The sequence below is a fragment of the Sorex fumeus genome, unplaced genomic scaffold, assembly GCF_029834395.1.
Source record: "Sorex fumeus unplaced genomic scaffold, SorFum_2.1 ptg000205l, whole genome shotgun sequence".
Taxonomy (NCBI): Eukaryota; Metazoa; Chordata; class Mammalia; order Eulipotyphla; family Soricidae; genus Sorex; species Sorex fumeus.
In genome coordinates this window covers 1,543,078-1,563,276 of record NW_026606262.1, presented here as the reverse complement: position 1 = coordinate 1,563,276, position 20,199 = coordinate 1,543,078, and the positions used below count along the sequence as shown (strand labels likewise).

General features: G+C 57.2%; 1 protein-coding gene across 1 annotated transcript in view; it reads left to right on the top strand.

Annotated features, from left to right (window-relative positions):
• Nucleotides 1–20,199, top strand: part of LOC130017598 (adenylate cyclase type 1) — a gene marked incomplete at its 5' end in the record, with an annotated part of 56,491 nt that overhangs the window by 15,022 nt on the left and 21,270 nt on the right. The window contains 8 exons of the mRNA XM_056108288.1: nucleotides 611–738; nucleotides 3,873–4,031; nucleotides 5,470–5,611; nucleotides 6,659–6,808; nucleotides 9,160–9,354; nucleotides 9,483–9,580; nucleotides 11,078–11,162; nucleotides 19,703–19,792. Of these exons, the coding sequence (XP_055964263.1) occupies nucleotides 611–738; nucleotides 3,873–4,031; nucleotides 5,470–5,611; nucleotides 6,659–6,808; nucleotides 9,160–9,354; nucleotides 9,483–9,580; nucleotides 11,078–11,162; nucleotides 19,703–19,792 (1,047 nt within the window). The remainder of the gene's footprint in view (nucleotides 1–610; nucleotides 739–3,872; nucleotides 4,032–5,469; nucleotides 5,612–6,658; nucleotides 6,809–9,159; nucleotides 9,355–9,482; nucleotides 9,581–11,077; nucleotides 11,163–19,702; nucleotides 19,793–20,199) is intronic.

Genomic DNA, 20,199 nt, shown 5'->3' with positions numbered 1-20,199 from the left:
CCGGGGCACAGCTGGGTATGGCTGTGAAAACAACAGAAACTTTTTTTTTTTTCAGTTTTAGCTCGGATAATAAGTATCCACAGATTTCTCTCTTAGGAAAGTTTATGCTAAAGCCCTTTATTATTCTGAGACTGAGAGGGTGCAGGAGCAGAATGTTCTAGAACTGCTGCTTTCACAGTGTCCTGGAGAGTGACCGTCACTGTGATGGTCACTGCTGTGACCTGGTTCATGCCGTGGGGCAGTGCCGGCCCCCTGCCACGTGCAAGGCCAGCTCTTGTCTTGTGAGTGAGCTGCGTCCAGGGCCAGTCCTGGGGCTGACCGCTCCAAGCTCAGGCAACACCCCGATGCTGGGCCTTGGTGAGGGTGGGGGGGATGTTCGGCACAGTCCAGCAGGGCTGTGTCCAGTGGGCCTTGAGGGGAGGGGCCCGGGGGGGGGGGACCGTCAGAGTAGCCCGATGCAGGAGGGGTGGGTCAGAGGAGCCCGATGCAGGAGGGGCCTCGTTGGGAGTGGCCCCTGGGGGGGTGTCAGAGAAGGCCGATGCAGGCGTGACCTCAAGGGGAGCAGCCCCAGGGTGACCTGGCGCATCTGACAGGCCTGCTCTCTCCCCAGGAGAACCACTGCCGCCGCATCAAGATCCTGGGCGACTGCTACTACTGCGTGTCTGGCCTCACACAGCCCAAGGCTGACCATGCCCACTGCTGCGTGGAGATGGGCCTGGATATGATTGACACCATCACGTGAGTCTATCACGGATACGTGGCCATGGCCTTGCCAGTTCTGGCCAGTGTCCAGGCCCCTGTACCAAGGGCTGGTGGGGGAGCGGGGTGCGGAAGTGCTTTCTTGCCGTGGCTGTGCCTGTGTTTCCTCTGTGCCGTCTGTCTGGTGACCCTGAGGGTCTGTCCACATGGATCAGACCTGAGCAAGCCCCTGAGAGTTGCTGGTGGCTGGGACCCCTGGGGGTAGTGTCCAGTGCTCATTGCTCCCATGGTCCAGGAGCTGGTGTTGGTCTCCGTGTGGAGTAGCCCGTGGGACACAGACTTGGTCTGCAGTGCTCGCTGGCAATGGGTTAGAGAGCTCTCCAGCAGGACTGACAGAAGCTCGCCACCCTGAGACCAGCATCCGCCCAAGGGGTCGAGCGAGTGCCCCCGGGACAGCCGTGGGGAGAAGGCGCTCCCTGAGCTGGAGCCCATGGCTCGGCTAGCCCTGCAGGGGCAGAGGCAGCAGCCCCAAGGGACCGAACGCCTGTCAGCACGTCCAGGAGAACTTGATTCTGCGGGGGTGGGTCTGGGGTGGGTAGCTGCTGGTGCACACCATGGTTTCCTGTGACTGCCATGGTTTCCCATGACAGCCCTGGTTTCCCATGACTGCCGTGGTTTCCTGTGACTACCATGGTTTCCTGTGACCATGATGTTTTCCCGTGACTGCTGTGGTTCCCTGTGACTGCCATGGTTTCCCCATGACCATGATGGTTTCCTGTTACTGCTGTGATTTCCCATGATTGCTGTGGTTTCCCGTGACTTCTGTGGTTTCCCGTGAGTTCTGTGGTTTCCCACGACTGCCATAGTTTCCCATGACTTTTGTGATTTCCCGTGACTTCCGTGGTTTCCCATGACTGCCAGGGTTTCCTGTGACCATGATGGTTCCTCGAGACTGCTGTGGTTCCCCATGACTGCCATGGTGTTCTGTGACCATGGTGGTTTCCCATGAGTGCCGTGGTTTTCCGTGACTCTCATTGTTTCCCATGACTGTGATGGTTTCCTGTGACTGCCATGGTTTCCTGTGACCATGATGGTTTCCTGTGACTGCCGTGGTTTCCCTGTGACTGTCGTGGTTTCTCGTGACTGTGATGGTTTCCCCGTGACTGCTGTGGTTTCCCATGACCATGATGCTTTCCCGTGACTGCCATGGTTTTTCATGACTGCCATGGTTTCCCCGTGACTGCTGTGGTTTCCCATGACCTTGATGGTCTCGCGTGACTGCCGTGGTTTCCTGTGACTGCCATGGTTTCCCGTGATCGTGATGGCTTCCTGTGACTGCCGGGTTTCCCCGCTTTGGGGCTATCTCACTCCTGGCTAGGTGTTGCTAGGGTCCCCAGGGTGCTTCAGAAGGACCACAGGTGAAAATCAGTCCAACAGGGAAGCAGAACACAGCACGAAGCCGGAGAGGACAGTTGGTCATTAGGGGATTGGGGAGGAGCAAGGTCGGGAGGGTCCATGCTGGCCTGGCTGACAGCACTGTAGGGAGCTGGAGGGACCCAGGAGAAGAGGAGATGCTGTCCGGCATAGACACGGTTGGGCCACCACTCATCATGGCACATGTCACTCAGGCCACGTCACCGATCTTTTAAAAAGATAGTTGTTTGGGGGCCACACCTGGAAGTGCTCAGGGCTGACTCCTAGCTTTGTGCTCAGGAATCACTCCTGGTGGGCTTGGGGGACCCTGTGGGGTGCTGGGGGTTGAATCTGGGTCAGCTTCATGCTCGGCTTGCACCCTCCCTGCTGTACTGTGTGTCAGATAGCCGGTGACGCGTGTCTGTCCTCACATCTCAGAGTCCATCACCTGGGCCATTCACCACTAGTCACATCTGATGACCTCTGTATAGTCCCACCAGAAGGTGTGTTCACTTGTTCGCGATCCATGATGTGTCTGATCATACGCAGTTTGTGATGTGTCTGATCATACGTGATCCATGACGTGTCAGTCATTTGTGATCACAGCGTGTCGTGCATGGCATCACCGCACAGCAAAGTCACACGTGTCCTGTCTGAGTGCAGCTCGCAGACCATTCTCCGTGGCCTCCTGGGGACACTGCAGGGATAGTGGCCACATTCCCTGTGCCTGCCACGGGGCTCAGAGAAGCCACGAGTCCTTGGAGGCGAGCCCACTGGCGGTAGATGGCCCTGCTCAGGGTCTTCCTGGGGAGACTGATGCCCACTGGCCCGACCCTCCTCAGCAAATGACTGCTTCCTGGATTCTCCCATCCGCGTTCACTCTTGCCGCTGTCTCCAGAGCATAGGGAGCCACCCACTGCCCTTCCACAACCCCCCGGAACCCACCCAGGGCTTCAGCACCAACTACGTGGGAAGCATGTGTCCATATGCCACCTCCCGCTCCTTCTGTCTGCAGACAAGCCCATCCCCCTGAGGGCTCCCCTACCCTCCTGGGACCCTTGCCTGGGGCCGCCCTGCCGTCCTGCCTACAGAACCTCTCGTGCAGCTAGGCCTGGGCTGGACCGGCCTGCAGAGTCCCACTGGGGCACAGGATACCACACGCTGCGGAAGTGGAGTCCCGTGCAGGGCTCCCCTCACTCGCCCCTGCAGGCTGGTCTCAGCACCCCCTGCACTCACCCCTGCAGTCTGATCTTAGTGTCCATCACTCAGCTCCATGACTGATCTCATGCCACACTCACTCGTCCCTGTGGCCTGGCCTCAGCGCCGAGTCACTGGAGCTGACGGACGGCCGGTGTTCTCCAGGGGTGGCCAGTGGTACTACCTGTTGCCTTATGAGTGGGCACACGTGTCCCCGATGTCATCACAGGGACAGAGCTGACTCGGGTGCTGGTGTCGCTTCCCTGGGGGCTGTCCTGGGGGGCAGGAGTGGGTGTGGACACTGTGTGAGTTGCCAGCAGGAGATGGGGGACCTTGAGTGGCCTCTGACCCTGTGTGTGTGCGCGCACCCCACAGCCTACTCCCGAGCATACAGATACCAGGGTGTGTGTGTGTGTGTGTGTGTGTGTGTGTGTGTGTGTGTATGCGCTTGTGCCCTGCAGCCCGTCCCCCAGCTCACAGTCCCCGGATCAGGCTGGCGCCTGGCCCCACGCCTGTGCTATGTGTGCCCGTGACCCTCCACCCCTGTGCTGTGTTGGTTGCAGGTCTGTGGCCGAGGCCACGGAAGTGGACCTGAACATGCGTGTGGGCCTGCACACGGGCCGCGTGCTCTGCGGGGTCCTGGGCCTGCGCAAGTGGCAGTATGATGTGTGGTCCAATGATGTCACCCTGGCCAATGTCATGGAAGCTGCCGGCCTTCCCGGGTGAGTGGGGCCACGGAGGGGTCGCGGGGCCCCCAAGGGAGCTGGGGCTGGCCTGAACCTGCTGTGGGCCCCAGGGCAGCCCCAGTGCTGGCTCTGCGCCCGTCGCTCTTTCCTCTCGGCCGGCTCGTGGGAAGTGCTGCCCTGGGTTCTGAGCTGGGCTGTGTCGCTCTCTGGCCCGAGTGTCTCGGCTCTGCCCACATCACGGCTGAGTCTGTTCTCAGCTGCCTTCAGACCAGCCAGAAACCCACGCGAATGTTCTGTGAGAAGCCCAGCCCGAGCCAGACAGGGGCTGAGGCGCTGCCCACAGGTGACCGACTGGGGACCGATTCCTGGCGTCACATACAGTCCTGGGGTGTCCCACCCTCCCTCTGGGGGCCGCTGGTGGCACGAGGGTCCTGCCCTGGGAGGGTCTCGTGTGACGGCCCTGCAGGAGAGACTCTTCAGGTCAGCTGAACTCTCCAGAGCCTGTCCCTGTACCCCCCCACCCCCACCCCATCCAGGCCTCTGCCTGGGACCCCCAGGCAAACCTGCTCTATTGGGCACTGGTGGCTACCTCTGCTGCCCCCTTGAGGCCGCTCTGGCTCTTCCCCATTCTCAGGCCGGGTCTGGGCAGGGCTTTAAGGGCAGGGATACCTCTCTCAGCACCAAGGCCTAGCCAGCCAGTGGCAGAGCCACCTTGTCCCCCAGGCACCTCAGCAGGATCTGAGCAGCGTGAGGGCTGGCCCAGCAGAGGAGAGCAGGGCTGCAGGCCACTGTGTCCCACAGGGAGCTCAAAGACGCACTTGGGGCGACCAGTGGCCTTGGTGTCCCCCGAGGGATGGCCACTGGCTCTCTTGCCCCCACCTGCTGTCCTCATGCTCCCGTCGGGGCAGGCTCAGCAGGGAAACAGAAAGAGCCCCCAGACCACCACAGCTGCATGCATGCCCCGACACACTGTCCCCCTGCCAGCCACTGCACTCTGCCCCCGCTTGATGCTGTCACCGCCCCGGATCCGTGTTCTGGATGCGTGCTTCTACGTTGAAGCAGAAGGTTCTGAGTGAGCTGCCATCAGCAGTGGGGACCCTACACTCATGGAGACCCCACACCAACACCCGTAGGGACCCCTCCAGTCATGGGGACCCCACCCCACGGGGACACCCACAGCCTGGCGCCTCACCGTCCCCTCTGCTGTTATGTTGTTCTGGTGCCTGTGGGGACCCAGGAGAGGACTGAGAACGAAACTGTCCCCACCAGCCATTCCGGCATCTGGGACCCACTGCCACGTTGGCAGCTGCAATTGCTCATTAAGGCTAGCACAGGGGACCCTCCTGTGGGAGCCCTGGAGTTTCCTTCCTGCGGGAGCACTGGGAGCAGGTTCAGGCCCTGCGATGCTGGGGTGAGGTGGAGGTGTGTCCGTGCCTGGCTCTGCTCCTGGCTCAGGCTCGCTCGTCCCTGGCAGGAAGGTCCACATCACCAAGACCACCCTGGCGTGCTTGAACGGGGACTACGAGGTGGAGCCGGGCCACGGGCATGAGCGGAACAGCTTCCTGAAAGCTCACAACATCGAGACCTTCTTCATTGTACCTTCACACCGGAGAAAGGTGGGCGCAGCCCTGGGGGCGACCTTCCCTACAGACACCCTGCGGGGCCTCCCTCTCCCCTCTGCCAGCCCCTGCCCTGGTGTGAGCCCCCCAGGCCCTTAGGGACACTGCGTGGTGTGAGCGCCCCCTGTAGGGTGAAGGGTGCTGAGCAGATGGGCCATGACCTGGCCTGAGGAGCCCCAGCACCTAACAGGGGCAGAGTCCAGGCTGGTGATGGTCAGGGCTGGTGGGGGTCGGGTTTGGGTGGGGGTCCGGGCTGGTGTGGGGTCAGCGCTGGTGGGGGTCAGGGCTGGTGGGGGTCAGGTTTGGGTGGGGGTCAGGTTTGGGTGGGGGTCAGGGCTGGTGGGGGTCAGGTTGGGGTGGGGGTCAGGTTGGGGTGAGGTCAGTGCTGGATGAGGTCGGTCCAGATGAGGGCACCGAGAGGAAGACTCAGAGGAAGAGCGTGGGTTCAAGTTGCGGGTGTCGGTCCTGGTGCCTCCATGGGGCCAGGCTGGCCTGGATGCAGCTGACCCTGTGTGCCTTGGGACAGGGCCAATCTGTGGCAGGGCTGAGAGGTTCCAGGTGCATAGGGCGGGTCTGAGCTGCTGCCCTCTCTCCCGAAGAAGCAGGGGCTGCACAGCTGTGAGCGTCTCTGCAGAGTTGGGGGTCCCCAACGAGGGGTCGTGTAGAAGCTGTGGGGAGGGGAGGGAGAGTAGAAAGGTCCAGCTGATGAGAGGGGGTGGGGGGGTGAAGGGCAGGTGGCGTTTCATGGAGTGGATCTGGGCGGACTTGGAGGGGCCTGGAGGGCAGTTGAGGGAGGGCCGGGCCGGGGTCGTAGGTGGCTCTCGTGAGTCAGGCCTTGCCTGGGGCCTGGGTGTCCTGTCTGGGGCTGCTTCTCCTGGGGTGCTTTTGGGCTTCGGGGTTGGAAGCCGGTGTGGATGCAGTTCCCAGTCGGCCCGGTGCTGGGAGCTGGTGACCCCAAGACTGCCCTCTCCCTGTCAGAGTCTGGACTGGCCTCAGCGAGCCCCGAGCGTCCACTCAGCTTGTCCCTGTCCCCGGTTGGGACAGATATTTCCAGGGCTGATCCTCTCCGACATCAAGCCTGCCAAGAGGATGAAGTTCAAGACCGTCTGCTACCTGCTGGTGCAGCTCATGCACTGCCGGAAGATGTTCAAGGCCGAGATCCCCTTCTCCAGCGCCACCTGTGGGGACGACAAGGTAGCTGGTCTGCAGCCCCTGCTCGGAGCAGGGTGCTGGGCGCCTCTGCCAGAATTGCCTTCTTGTCCTGTTGTTTCCTCTTGCTGGCTTTGTGCTTCCACACATCCTGGACTTGGATCAGTCGATTCAAGCCAAGAATCCCCAGCCAGCTCCTGCCTTCCGATCTTTCTGCCCAGTGATCATTTTTCATCTTATGTTGTGGATGGCTCAGCTTGGCATTTCAAAGTGTATGTGGCAGTGTGTGTGTGTGTGTGTGTGTGTGTGTGCGCACATGTATATGTTGTGTGAATGCATGTATATGTTGTTTGAGTGCGTGTATATGTTGTGTGTGCATGTGGATAGTGTATATTCTGTGTCTATCTTGTGTGCGTGTGTATACATGTGCATGTGTATATGTTGTGTACATGTGTGAGTGTGCGTATGTGTATATGTTGTGTGTATGCATGGATGTGTTTGTGTATATTTTGTGTATGGATATGTTGTGTATATGTGTATTTGTTGTGTGTGTATGTTTCTGTTTATATGTTGTGTGCAGATGTGTATATATTCTGTACATATGTTGTGTGTATGCGTGTGCATATATATTCGGTGTATATGTTTTGTGTACATGCGTATATTGTATGTATATAGTGTACATGTGTGCATGTGTGTATATGTTGCATGTGCATGCATGTATGTTATATGTATATGTTGTGTGTGCATGTGTATGTGTTGCATGTGTATTGTGTGTACGTGTGTGTATGTGTGTATATGTTGTGTGTGCATGTGTATGTTGTATGTATAGGTTGTGTATTACGTGTACAAGTATATGCTGTGTGTGCATGTGTGTATATATATGTTACATGTGTATGTGTGTGTATATCGAATGTGTATGTTGTGGGCATGTGTGTATTTTGTGTGTATGTGTGTGTTGTGTGTACATGTTGCATGTGTGTGCCCAGAGTGTGTCAGCAGGGTGTGCAGGGCAGCAGAGCCTGGTTCCTGTGCTCTGCCTCCTCCTTGCTGCCCCGATTTCAGCCTGGTCCCAGGACCACAGCCCAGGCTGGGCCCAGCATGCTGCTCTGGCGATTGACTTGCCACCGGCCCAAATCCCAGAGCTCTGGTGGGTAAAAGTCAGAGCAGTACTTTGAAAAAGCAAGTTTTTGGTGAATCGAAAATGAGCTGTGTTGGAAGTTGGTGAGATCTGTGAGAGGGAGAGCCGAGGGTGGCGCCCGGCCGGCACTGACACGGCCGAGATCGGGTTCCTGGGCTGGGGGCTCCCCCATGTCCATGGGATCCTCTCAGCTTGTGCCCAGGATGGTCCCCGCCTGCTTTGGCCCCCGGGAGGGCAGGGGCACCTGCAGGGGCTGCTCCCAGGGAGGCCTGTAGGGGGCGCTCAGCGTCTCCACCTCTCGTGCTCTCTTCTGGAGCGGTTGCTTGGGTGACACTGACCTCAGAAGATCAGCAGGGAGTTCTCTTCTGTTTTCTGGGAGAGCTGACGCAGAATTGCTCTTCATCGTTTTGTTTGTTTCCAATTTTGAGTCACACCTGGTGGTGCTCGGGGGTCATTCCTGGCTCTGCACTCAGGAATCACTCCTGGCAGTGCTCAGGGGTTACTCCTGGCTCTGCACTCAGGAATCATTCCTGGTGGGGCTCGGGGGACAATATGAGATGCCGGGAATCGAGTCTGGGTCGGCAGCTGACAAGGCAACGCCCTGCCCTCTGTCCTAACTGCGTCTGCCCAGCTGCTGTTCGTTCCTGGTGAGTTGCTGAGCACTCAGACGATCTGCGCCTCACAGCAGCGTCCTCAGGAATTCTGAAGTGAGGGATTCCAGTGCTTCAGTGCCCAGGGCTGTCTGTGTGTGAGGAGAGTCCCTGATCTCCATGGAAGCTGTGGGATTCTCCTGTGGATCGTGGTAGTGCTCTGGCACTTAGCTTACCTTTTCTCCTGGATTTGTCGGGACACTCTGGCTTTCTCTTTGCTCTGTGTCCTGGAGATTTGCCCACTGGATTATATTTTTAGAGGAACAGTTTGTTTCATTGCTAATGCTCCATGGCACATTTCACGGCTACACCACACGGGTACCAGGGACCCACCTACAGACAAGAACAGTCGCTGGGGCTCCCTGTCAGCTGTCAGACATTCAGAGGCGGGGGAGAGGGGTGCAGGGTGGGATGCGGAGAGAGAAGACTCTGTCCCTGTTCCCCCTCTCTGTGGAGACTCTGCCCTCTGCCCTCTTCTCTCTCTCTCTCTCTCTCTCTCTCTCTCTCTCTCTCTCTCTTTCTCTCTCTCCCTCTGGAGACTCTTCCCTGTCCCCCTTTCTCTCTGAGGAGACTCTGACCCTATCCCTTTCTCTCTGTGGCGGCCGCAGCGCAGGGCATTGAGAACAACCTCAGAGAAACTCCGAAACCGCTCATCTTTCTCCACCAATGTTGTCTACACCACCCCGGGCACCCGTGTCAATCGGTACATCAGCCGCCTCCTGGAAGCCCGCCAGACGGAGCTGGAGATCGCCGACCTGAACTTCTTCACACTCAAGTACAAGCAGGCCGAGCGTGAGCGGAAGGTAGGTGACCGGCAGTGCTGGCTCTTTTCCTGACCTCTCTGGCCTGGGCTGTGAGCGTTGCTGCACCCAGGGGCAGACTCTGCATGGGTGCTGGAGACACGTCACTGACTGTGTCTCTGTGTCCACAGTACCACCAGCTCCAGGATGAGTACTTCACCAGTGCGGTCGTGCTTGCCCTGATTCTAGCTGTTTTGTTTGGCCTCATCTACCTTCTCGTGATCCCGCAGTAAGTGCGTCCCAGGGTGGATGTATGCATGCATGCATTCATGCATACATACATACATACCTATAGAGTGCTGTGATTTGCAGCGCTGTGCTGGCAGGGCTCTTCTGGGGACACTGATCTCACATCACACACCGTATCTCCCTCAGATGCCCCCAACACCTCCACTTCTGCCCCCCCAGACCTGAGCTTAGCTCTGTAGGGCAGTTCTCAGGGTCTGTTCTCTGTGGCCTTCAGGTATTGGTTACTCCCGTCATCTGCTTCTTCTTCTTCTCACCTGCAAGTGGTCACTGTGTCTGCCTCTCCCCAACTGTCGCCAACTCCTCTTGGCGGGGCGTCTGTGGACATCCGGGACTGTTTCATGGTCCTGTCCACGGTGTAGTAGATCTCATCCCTCTCCGAACCGAGCAGGGTTCAGTGTGCACGGACCTGCTTTCTTTATTCCCACCTCTGTTCTCGGGCACTGGACTGTTTCCAGCGTGGCTGTGGGGACGCAGGAGGGCATATGTCCGCTCTGAATACTTATTTGGGGCCCAGGAAGCAGAATTACCGGGTCATTTGGAAGTTTAGTTCCAACTTTCTTGAGAAGGTTCATATTATTTTCTAGAAGGGCTGGTTCCGTCGGCTTCTCGCCTGCTGTGGATGAAGTTTTTCCGCAAAACCCTAGGGACTCTTGATGTCCAGATTTGTTTGCAGAGATTAATTACCTGTTGTCCCCTAAAATTTTAGAAGCCCCTAATTGTGAGACACTCCTGCATTCACTGGTAACTGGCCGTGCCCGCCTTTGGCGTCCGTGTGGGACTGGCTCTCTGCTCTGATGCTCAGGATAATGTTCACATGCACCTGCCAGTGACTGACTGACTGGTTTCTGAGGGAGAAGACCAACAGCGCCTCCAAGTGGGCACATTGGTTATTGGCTGAATCGTAGTTTTAGAAACGGAAAATGAGAAAAAGTAACCTCTGGAAAGGAAGATTTTAGCAGTGATTTTAGCAGCATTCATTCATCATAAGTAAAAGCGCCAGTGTTTGTTTTTTGGCAAAGAACAGCTGAGAAAAATCTCCACATTCTAAAGCCCCCAAGTGAACTGGCTATCCCGTGAGCAAATGCAGACGGTGGACTGCCCCGTCCGGACCCTGCAGTGCCCTGGGTAAGCCTGAGGTGGAAGTGGACCTTTTCCAGTAAAGCTTCTCCCTAGACAAAGCCCAGGAGGAGGACCGGTCAGGGGCCATGCCCCCATAAATCAGTCCTTCCTTTCTGAGGCGGCCATACCAGAAGCTGTGAGGTAGGAAGATCCTGCAGGGAAAGGTGGAAGGGGTTGGACACAGGAGGGACACTGCCACTCCCCACCCCTGCCAAGAGAACCAGGATGGGGAGTTCCTAGGCTGGGCGGCTGAGAGCTGCGGGGTTGGTAACAGGAGGTGGGTGAGGGCGGGTTCCTGGGGGCCTGGCAGGCATGCTAGCCCAGTCTTTGTCCTGGTGACATGTGTCTTCTGTCACAGGAACCTGGCCCTCCTGCTCCTTCTGGTGTTCAGCATCTGCTTCCTGCTGGCCTGTGTCTTGTACCTGCAGGTCACCCAAGTCCAGGTACGTGCGCCTATGTGATATCCCTGCCAGAACAGCATGCAGGGTCTTCCAGTGCGGCTTACGTGGTGTCTGCTGGTGCAGTGCGTATATGGGTGGTGTCTAAGGGAGCAGCGTGTGTGTTGTCTGAGGGAGCAGCATGTGTGGTGTCTGAGGGAGCAGTGTGCGTGGTGTCTACCAATGCAGCGTGTATGTGGACTGTGGGGACAGCGCGTGTGTGATGTCTGTGGGGACAGTGTGTGCTAGTGTCTGAGGGAGCTGTGTGGGTGGTGTCTGAGGTAGAGAGCAGTGTGTGTGGTGTCTGAGGGAGCAGTGCGTGCTGGTGTCTGAGGGAGCAGTGAGTGTGTGGTATCTGAGGGAGCAGTGTGTGTGGTGTCTGAGGGAGCAGTGTGTATTTGTGTGTGGCGTCTGAGGAGCAGTGTGTGTGGTCTGAGGGAGCAGTGTGTATGGTGCCTAAGGGGGCAGTGTGTGTGTGTGTGTGTGTGTGTGTGTGTGTGTGTCTGAAGGAGCATTGTGTATGTGGTGTCTGAGGGAGCAGTGTGTGTATGGTGTCTGAGGGAGCAGTGTGTGTGGTGTCTGAGGGAGGGAGCCGTGTGTATGGATCTGAAGGAGCAGTGTGTGTGTGGTGTCTGAGGGAACAGTGTGTGTGGTGTCTGAGGGAGGGAGCCGTGTGTATGGATCTGAAGGAGCAGTGTGTGTGTAGCATGTGAGGGAGAAGTATATGTGGTGTTCGAGGGAGTTGTGTGTGCGGTGTCTGAGGAAGCAGTGTGTGTGGTGTCTGAGGGAGTAGAGTGTGTGGTGTCTGAGGGAGGGAGCAGCAGTGTGGTGTCTGAGGGAGCAGTGTGTGTGGTATCTGCCTCCCTTCAGCATCCAGGCTGGCAGCTGAGGTGATTCGGCCTCTGATTCTCTGGCCAGTTGAAATAACTTTTTCTTTTTGTGCTGGAGGTTTGAGGCCTTTGCCTGATGGACATGGGGTGGGGTGGCCAGTGGGGACTCAGCACCAGGCTGCCGGAGTGTTGCTTCGGGGCAGGAGAGCCATGGCTCTGGTGCTTTCCTATCCAGAATGGGGGTCCATGCGGAGCATTCTGCTCTGACTGGCTTGTGGTGCCTGTCGCCGTGGCTGGGCTCAGCGTGCCCTGATCACAGGAAAGGGCCTGTCCCCAAGCCAACATTCCCTTCTTTCCCCTTCCTTCACCGCCACCACCCCCTTGTGACGTCTAGTCACATCCCGTCATCTGTGCATGGTGTTGCAAACAGCTGCTCTTCAAACAATCAAATCTGGTTTATTCACTTGGCTTCCTTCTTTTTTCATTGGCGACGTGGTTTGTTTTGAAGAGAATGGCACATTCTGGGTTCACACCACCCTCAGCTCTTTGTCTTCCGTAGACCAGGTGACATTGGGTGTGATACACTTTAAAGTTCACACTGCAGATAAGTTGCTCGAAGCACTTCCTTTTGCGGGGAGGGTTTTGGGCCACACCTGGCGATGCCCAGGGGTTACTCCTGGCTCTGCACTCAGGAATCACTCCATGGCGGGTGCGGGGGATGGAAGCTGGGTTGGCTGTGTGCTGGCGCCCTCCCACTGTGCCACCGAGTGGGGCCTTAAAGTACTTACCTTCGAAGGGAGATCCTTTGACTCCGAGGTTACACTGAGGCACAGTGGAGTTCCCCTTCTCCTGCGCACTTTGTCTCTCGGTCTCTTGAGCTGCGTCCCAATGCCAGGCGCTCTCTGGCCCTGCCTTTGCAGGATGCAGGCCCTTGCTCCGCCGTGTTGGGGTCTTTCATTCCATCGAGCTGCTGCTGCTGTGTGGATCCTGTTTCCAGGGCCGCGTGGCTGCGAAGTCACAGTGCCGGGGACGTTTGTCGCTGTCTGGACAGCCAGCAGCTGTGAGCGGGCTCCAACAGTCAACACTCAGGGCCCATGCCCGACTGGCCACAGCTTGCAACAGGGCGTCTTCGCAGTTCCCGAGTGAGCGCCCTCGATCGCAACAATTTCTCATGCTTCTTCAGGCTCATCTTGCTGAGGTTTATACGGCTGTTCATACCTCAGTGTCACATTACCCAGATCAGCAATCGAACAAGGCAGGCCAGTGGTCTCTGCCTGATCCTCTGACCCCCTGGCAGGCTCACTGCAGCCCCTGAGGTACCCCTTCCCAGCATCAGGACAGTCTTTCCAGCTGCTGTTACCTCAGTGTCCGGCCAGTCACAGCTCCATCAGCAGACACGACCAGGCCCTCTCTCCTTCCCTCTCTAGGAATGTGATTTGATTCTTTCAAAAGTCTCTGGTTGGCAGCTCCAGTAACTTTCAGTGGTAATGTGAGTTCATCGGCTTCCATGCCAGGAAGTACCGAGACAGGGAGCGCTTAGGGCTGCAACGTCTGCTGGTTGGCAGGTGCCCGCAGCCCAGCTGTGTCCCCTTCCCAGGCCAGCCTACGGAGGACACTTTCCAGAGCCTCTCCCCCGAAGTCCCCGAGGCTCTGCCAGCCTGAGCCCTCGGAGGCAGATCACACAGGGTATCTGCTTCCTCTGCGGGGAGGAAGTTCCTGGTGGGACTGATCTTCTGGCCTGGTGGGTTGGAAAGTCCCAGGCAGGGGAGAGGAGGTGGTTGGGGCTCGGCATAGGCTTCCTTCTCCCGGTTTCTCCTTGCTCTCCTCAAGGCACCTGGGGTTTATAAGGAGAACGTGTTGGTGATCAGGTGACCAGATGTTTTCTGTACGTATCTGTGCTGGTTCACAGTTCCTAACTTGATGAGAGTGTGATGCTTCTCAGGAGGCACCCGAGGGGCCTGGGTCCAGTGGAACCGACCAAGTTCTGACCTCTGACCTCCCCACAGCACACGGGTTGACGACGGGGCCCGTTGAGTTCAGGCCTCGCCCGTAGCACAGACTCCTCAGACCCACAAGTGGGGCGATGGTGCTTCCAGGTCATGGGCGCGTGGATGTGGAGGGTGACAGTGCCTGGGAGGGCACGAATGCCCCACACCTGCCTCCCATACCTGCCCCAGCCCATGCAGCTCTTGGGTCTGGCTGTTCCAAGACAAAGTCTTTTGTAATAAGCCAGTGATCTGTGAGTTACTGGAGTTCTCCAAGCAGTTCTAGAAAATTAACAGAGCCTGAGGAGGGTGTCCCGGAAACATTTGAGCTATAAAACCTTCTGGGCAGAAGCTCGCGAACAGCTGCAGGGAGGTTGAAGCGACTGCATTTGGAGGAGGGGTCCCAGGAACTTCTGGAAGCCTGGAAGCTGGCCACTGGCTGGCGGTTGGGCGGTTGGTGAGGGATGGGTCCCATGCGCTTTCTCACACTGGTGTGTCGGGAATGAGCTGAGCGGTGGCTCTGGGACGTGTTCGCGCACAGACAGAGGAAACGCGTGTTGGATGTGTGTTCGGGGCGGGTGGGCAGCTGAGGTCCAGTGTCTGTCTCTGTTTTCTGCTGGGCTGAGAAATGGTCACGGGGGAAGGTCGCAGCAGGCATGGCCAGGGTGGCCCCATGCAGGGCAGCGGTGAGCAGCGTGTGAAGAAGCAGCTCTCGGGTCGTGGTGGAGAGCGGCCCCTGCCTGAGCCCTGCTCTGTGAACTCCTCTCCAGCCTTGCCTGTGACTTCCACTCCACTGGCCAGGGCCTGCTGTGTCCTCTCGACCCCGTCCCCTTCCCTTTTGTCACCAGCCAGGGAAACCAAACCCGATTCGTTTAATTAACTTAAGGTGTCAGGACATCTTTTTATGACATCTTATTATCTCATTCCTACTTTGGACAAACTTGCAGGCTATCGAATGTAGCCTGCCCACAGGGCAGAGTCTGGCAAACTCCCCGTGGCGTACCCAATATGCCAAATACCAGTAACAATGATGGGTCTCATTCTCCTAAAGAGCCTTGAATATAATCTCAGGGCTAGGATGAAAGAGATGTTACTGGGGCCTGCTCGAGGCAATTGACGAATAACAGGATGATGAATGAATGAATGGATGAAAGGTGACACCCAGCAGTGCTCAGGGCTCACACCTGACTTTATGCTCAGGGATCACTTGTGGCAGGGCTCAGGGGACCCTCTGGGGTCAGCCACATGCAGAGAAAGTCCTGCTCTCTGTACTTCCCCCCTGCCCCAGTGGAAGTGGATTTTTTTTTTACTCCCCATTTTCAAGACACTTTAATTTTTTTTTTTAAATTAATGTAGGAGGGCTGGAGCGATAGCACAGCTGTAGGGCGTTTGCCTTGCGCACGGCCAGTTGGCCAAGCTGGGTTCTATTTCTCCACTTCTCTTGGAAAGCTCAGCAAGCTACCGAGAGTATCTCGCCTGCACAGCAAAGCCTGGCAAGCTACCCGAGTTGTATTCAATATGCCAAACACAATAACAACTCTCACAATGGAGACGTTACTGGGCCTGCTCGAGCAAATCGATGAACAACGGGAGGACAGTACTACCGTTAATGTAGGAATACTGCTATTTATTCAGCCATTGATTAAGTTGTTTGATTTGGGCATGAAGTCCACATTACTTTTTTTTTAATTGAATCACTGTGAGATACAGTGCAGAGCTTTCATGTTCGACATTCAGCCGTACAATGATTGAGCACCCATCCCTCCACCAGTGCACACTTTCCACCACCAATGTCCCTAGTATATCCCTCCCCCCACCCCAGTCCTCACCCTGCCTCCATGGCAGGCAATTTCCCCAATACTCACTCTCTACTTTTGGGCATTATGTTTTGCTCGAATTTTCCCCACCAACATTCAAGCCTGCCTGCCAGGGGCAGTAGATCATTCATTGTCCACTGCTCATTTTGAATATCATGGATGCTGTGGCCGCGTGCTTCTGGAATCTTAGATTGTAAATGGTTGGGTTCCAGAGACATTTCTGTAGGGCACTAATCCATTTTGGGATTCAATTAGGCGTCTCTAGACCAGGTGCGCTAAGATGGCACCCGGAGGCACACTGTGGATGTGACAGCCAGGCCGACGAGTGGGCGGGCAGCTGGGGAGGGACAGCCCGGCACTTCTGCCATCATGCAGCATGGAGAATTAGTCCTGGACCCAGTGGATTTTATTCCCTTTCCCCCAAGGCCTCAGACATGGTTGTGTGTGTTACCGGCGCCAAGGTTTCAGGGCTTCAGAGCTCCTGCCCATGCCCACTCCTGTGTCCAGTGCCCCCCACCATTGTCCCCTGGTCCTGCAGAGCCAGACTGATGCTGTACGCTCGAGCGTCACTGTGTGCTGCCTCAAAGTGGTGGACCCGAGGCAGAGCTAACTAGGCGTGTGCCCATTGACGAAGTGTGAGAGATACTGTCCACCCAGACAGTTCCTGGGGGAGCCTGCAGTGAGAAGGCAAGACTTGCTCTCTGAGGACGTGTTCTAGTGTGATCCACCTGCTGCTGAGGCATGATGTGGCTAGTAAGGGTGACACCTTGTGGCTGTGTACTGCATCCGCTTGACCACGGTCAGTGCCGTTGCCAGAAGTCCCTTCCTTGCATGCCCATTAGAAGATTCTAGACTTGGGGCTCAGTGTTGGTGTATACTGCGGCAGGCTGGGTGCTCGGCAGTCTGTCCTAGCTCACTTTGGGGAACTGGAAGCCCCACGCGCCTCCTTCACCACCACCGTGGGCGTTTGGGCCATGGGCCAACGGGACAGTGGCAGTGGTGGCTGTGGACAGAGGGTGACTGGTGTTCCATCCAGTTGACCTTAGGTCCCCCTCTGCTGAGGTCACCATTTGGCTGACACTCACATGGGCCAACCATGTTCACAGTTTTCATCCACTTGGCCACACTTGCCATATTCCTCTTGGCACTTTTCCTTTGTGCCTGATCTTCTGATCTGCCTCTTTCTGGCCCTCACTGTCCAAACCACTGGCCGCTGCCCAGGGATTGGTTTGCAGCCACACCTCTAGTCTCCTCTCTGCAAGTAAGATGGGGAGTGGGTGCCTTTTTTAGGGCGTCTGGAACATTTCCTGAGGCTGGTCTTCAGGGCCGGCCTCTGTGGGGGTGGGCACACGTCAGGCAGACACCCCTGTGCTCCAGACCGGATACTTCATCTCTCCCCCAGGTCTAGCTGGGACAGAGAGTGTGTGTTGAAGTGAGGTCCAGGGTGCCTGAGCCCGTGCTCTGGGGTCTTGGTCCAAGCCCACTTCGATATGGCGCTGGCACCTGTCTGGTGGGTGTTGCACGAAGCCCAGCTTTGTGGTTTGTTCCGTGAGTCATGCCAGGAGGATCATGTGGCAGTTTGGTGCCTCCACGCAGAGGAGCTGAGCCCAACCACAGACCAGCTGTCCGGGCCCATGCAGCAGTGGACCCGGAAACTCCTGCTTAGACAGTGGCCTGGCCCCAGGGGCATGTAGCGGGGAGGGGAGGTGCAGGGGAAGTTGGGAAAACAGGAACCGGGGGCTGCCGGCTGGCCCCACCCCTGGGCAGATATAGACCCTCACCACAGCCAGGGGCCTGGGAAGGCCCAGGAGGGCACAAGGACGCCTTCCCTCTGCTCAGCCCTGCAGTGACTGACTGCTTTCTCCAGGGGTCGATTGGTCCACACTGGCAGGGGTCACTCCTGCTCTGCTCTCGGGGCCACTCCTCACAGTGCTCAGGGAGCACGTGGGATGGTGGGGGTCAAACTCGGGCAAGCACCCCCGCTGCTTGTCCTGTTGCTCTGGCCCCTCTGTTTTCTTCTAGCCCTGGAAGGTCATAGGCGAATGTCCCAGGCTAGCCAGGACTCCAGTGGCTCCTGAGCACTAGGTCCTGAGGAAAGATTGGGAAGGTGACTGGTACTGGCAGGACGGGGAAAAGGAATTCTCGGGGGGTGGGGGGCGGTCAGCAGCCTCAGGAGAAAAAGAGGCTTTCTGGGGCCTGGACTGGGTACTGGGGTGGGTGTAACATCAGTGAGGTGAGACCTAGATCCTTGTGGGCTTCTGCCAACGAGGTGGGGCGGTCGTTTCCGTGGCCTGGGTAGCAAGCCCTAGCTCACCCGGAGAAGCCCAGATCAGGAACTTACCAACAGATGAATCCGCATTTGAAGCACCTGCTCGCCCCGTGTGGTGCAGCCAATCAGGGAACATTCACCAGGCGGGGTGGGTGTGAGCTTCTCCCCGGGGTCTGCAGCTCAGCATGGCGGGTGACACGGGAGACCTTTGTACCATTTCCTCCTGGTTCCCAGCTCCAGGGCTGCACCCCAGGGATCCCACCGGGCCACCCAGGAGCTGCACGCCCTGCCTCACCGGGGACACCACAGGAAGCTAACCTGTGGCCATCCCAGGCACTGCGGGTCAGCCCGGGAGGGAACCGTTGCAGGTTGTGGCATAGGCGGTGTTGGGGACCAGCCCCCGCGGCACAGCTCTGCCAGTGCCTGGTGGAAGACGACTGTGCTGGATGCAGGGCCCACTGTGGCCGTGGACACTGCTCTGGGCCCTGTCCTGGCCATGAGTGAGCTGGTAGGGGGTGGACAGCAGCAAACTGAGTGTGGACGGGGGCCTTGCTCAGCTGGGCTGTGGCCACACAGCGCCCAGCCCTGTCCTGCAACTGAAGGGTTCACTCTTGATACTCGGAATATGAGTCTGACTGAGGAGAGCTCACTTGGCGAAAATGTTTGTTAGGTATCGCTGAATGTGTTAAAAAGAAGTTAGAGTTAGGGGCTGGAGCAACAGCACAGCAGGGAGGGCACTTGGCCTTGCATGTGGCAGACCCAGGTTCTATACCTGGCACCCCATATGATCCCCGAGCCCACCAGGAGTGCTCTCTGAGTGCAGCAAGACAGGAGAAAGCCCTGAGCACAGCCAGGTGTGGCCCCCAAACAAACAAACAAACAAACCAAAAAAGGGTTGTTGACAGATGTTAAATCAGTATGATTTAAAAAAAAATTAGAGTTGACCAGTTTCTAAGACTAGCACTGTAGCACTGTCCTCCTGTTGTCCATCGATTTGCTGGAGCGGGAACCAGTAACATCTCACAACAAATTGTGAGATTTGTTGTTACTGTTCCTGGCATATCGAATACGTCACGGGGAGCTTGCCAGGCTTTGCCATGCAGGTGAGATCCTCTCGGTAGCTTGCCGGGCTCACCGAGAGGGGTGGAAGAATCGAACCCGGGTCGACTGCGTACAAGGCAAATGCCCTACCCGTTGTGCTATCGCTCCAATCCATCTAATTTATTACTACATGATATATTGGAAACACATGTTTATAGTATTATTTACCTTTGTGAGGAAAATAATTAAGCTCAGTTCAAACGTATAAGAAACTAAGTGAAGAAATAATTCGTGAGTCAGATGAACTCGGTATTTTGAAGACGCCAAGATAATTAGTGTCCTGAGACTGTTTCAGTACTGAGCCAGGTCAGGGTGCGCACGGAGGAGGAATGGCCGTTCCTTGCAAGGACATTAACTTTCAAGAGAACCAACAACACATATATGGTCCAAGGCGCACGTGTGAGATCGGGTGTGTGCAGTGAGCAGGGGTGCCTGTGGGGGGCCATGCAGGGGCCCCAGCGCTCGGGTGCTTGTGCTGGATTGCTTTCTGTCTCATGAACCGACTTCCTGGTGCACTTTGGGGAAATGACTCTTGGCTGCTCAGTGTTTTCCAGGCTGCCTGACGATCCAGATCCGCACCGTCCTGTGCATCTTCATCGTGGTCTTGATCTACTCCGTGGCCCAAGGCTGTGTGGTGAGCGTCTCAACTCTGCTGGGGCTGGGGGTGGGAGCCCCGTGACAGCAGCCTGAGAAGCTGGGGGGGCAGGGGAGGCTCGTGGGTGTCAGAGATGAGGCCTGAGCATGCAGGAGTCGTGGAGGGACACGCTGGGACTGGAGGAAACAGGATCTGAGACTTCCTAGTGTAGGAAGAGTAGGGCTGGTTCCGAGGAACAGCAGGGAGGGGGGAGGAGCAGGGGGGAGGGGGGAGGAGCAGCGGAGAGGCAGGAAAGAGGAGCAGGGAGGTGGGGAGGAGGGGCAGGGAGGAGGGGCAGCAGGGAGGCAGGAGTCACTCAGTGGCTGGTTCTCTTGGCGGGGACGGGACTTGTGCCCTGGCCCAGCCTGAACTTGCCTCCCTGGCAATGAAGAGCTTTGGTTGTGGAC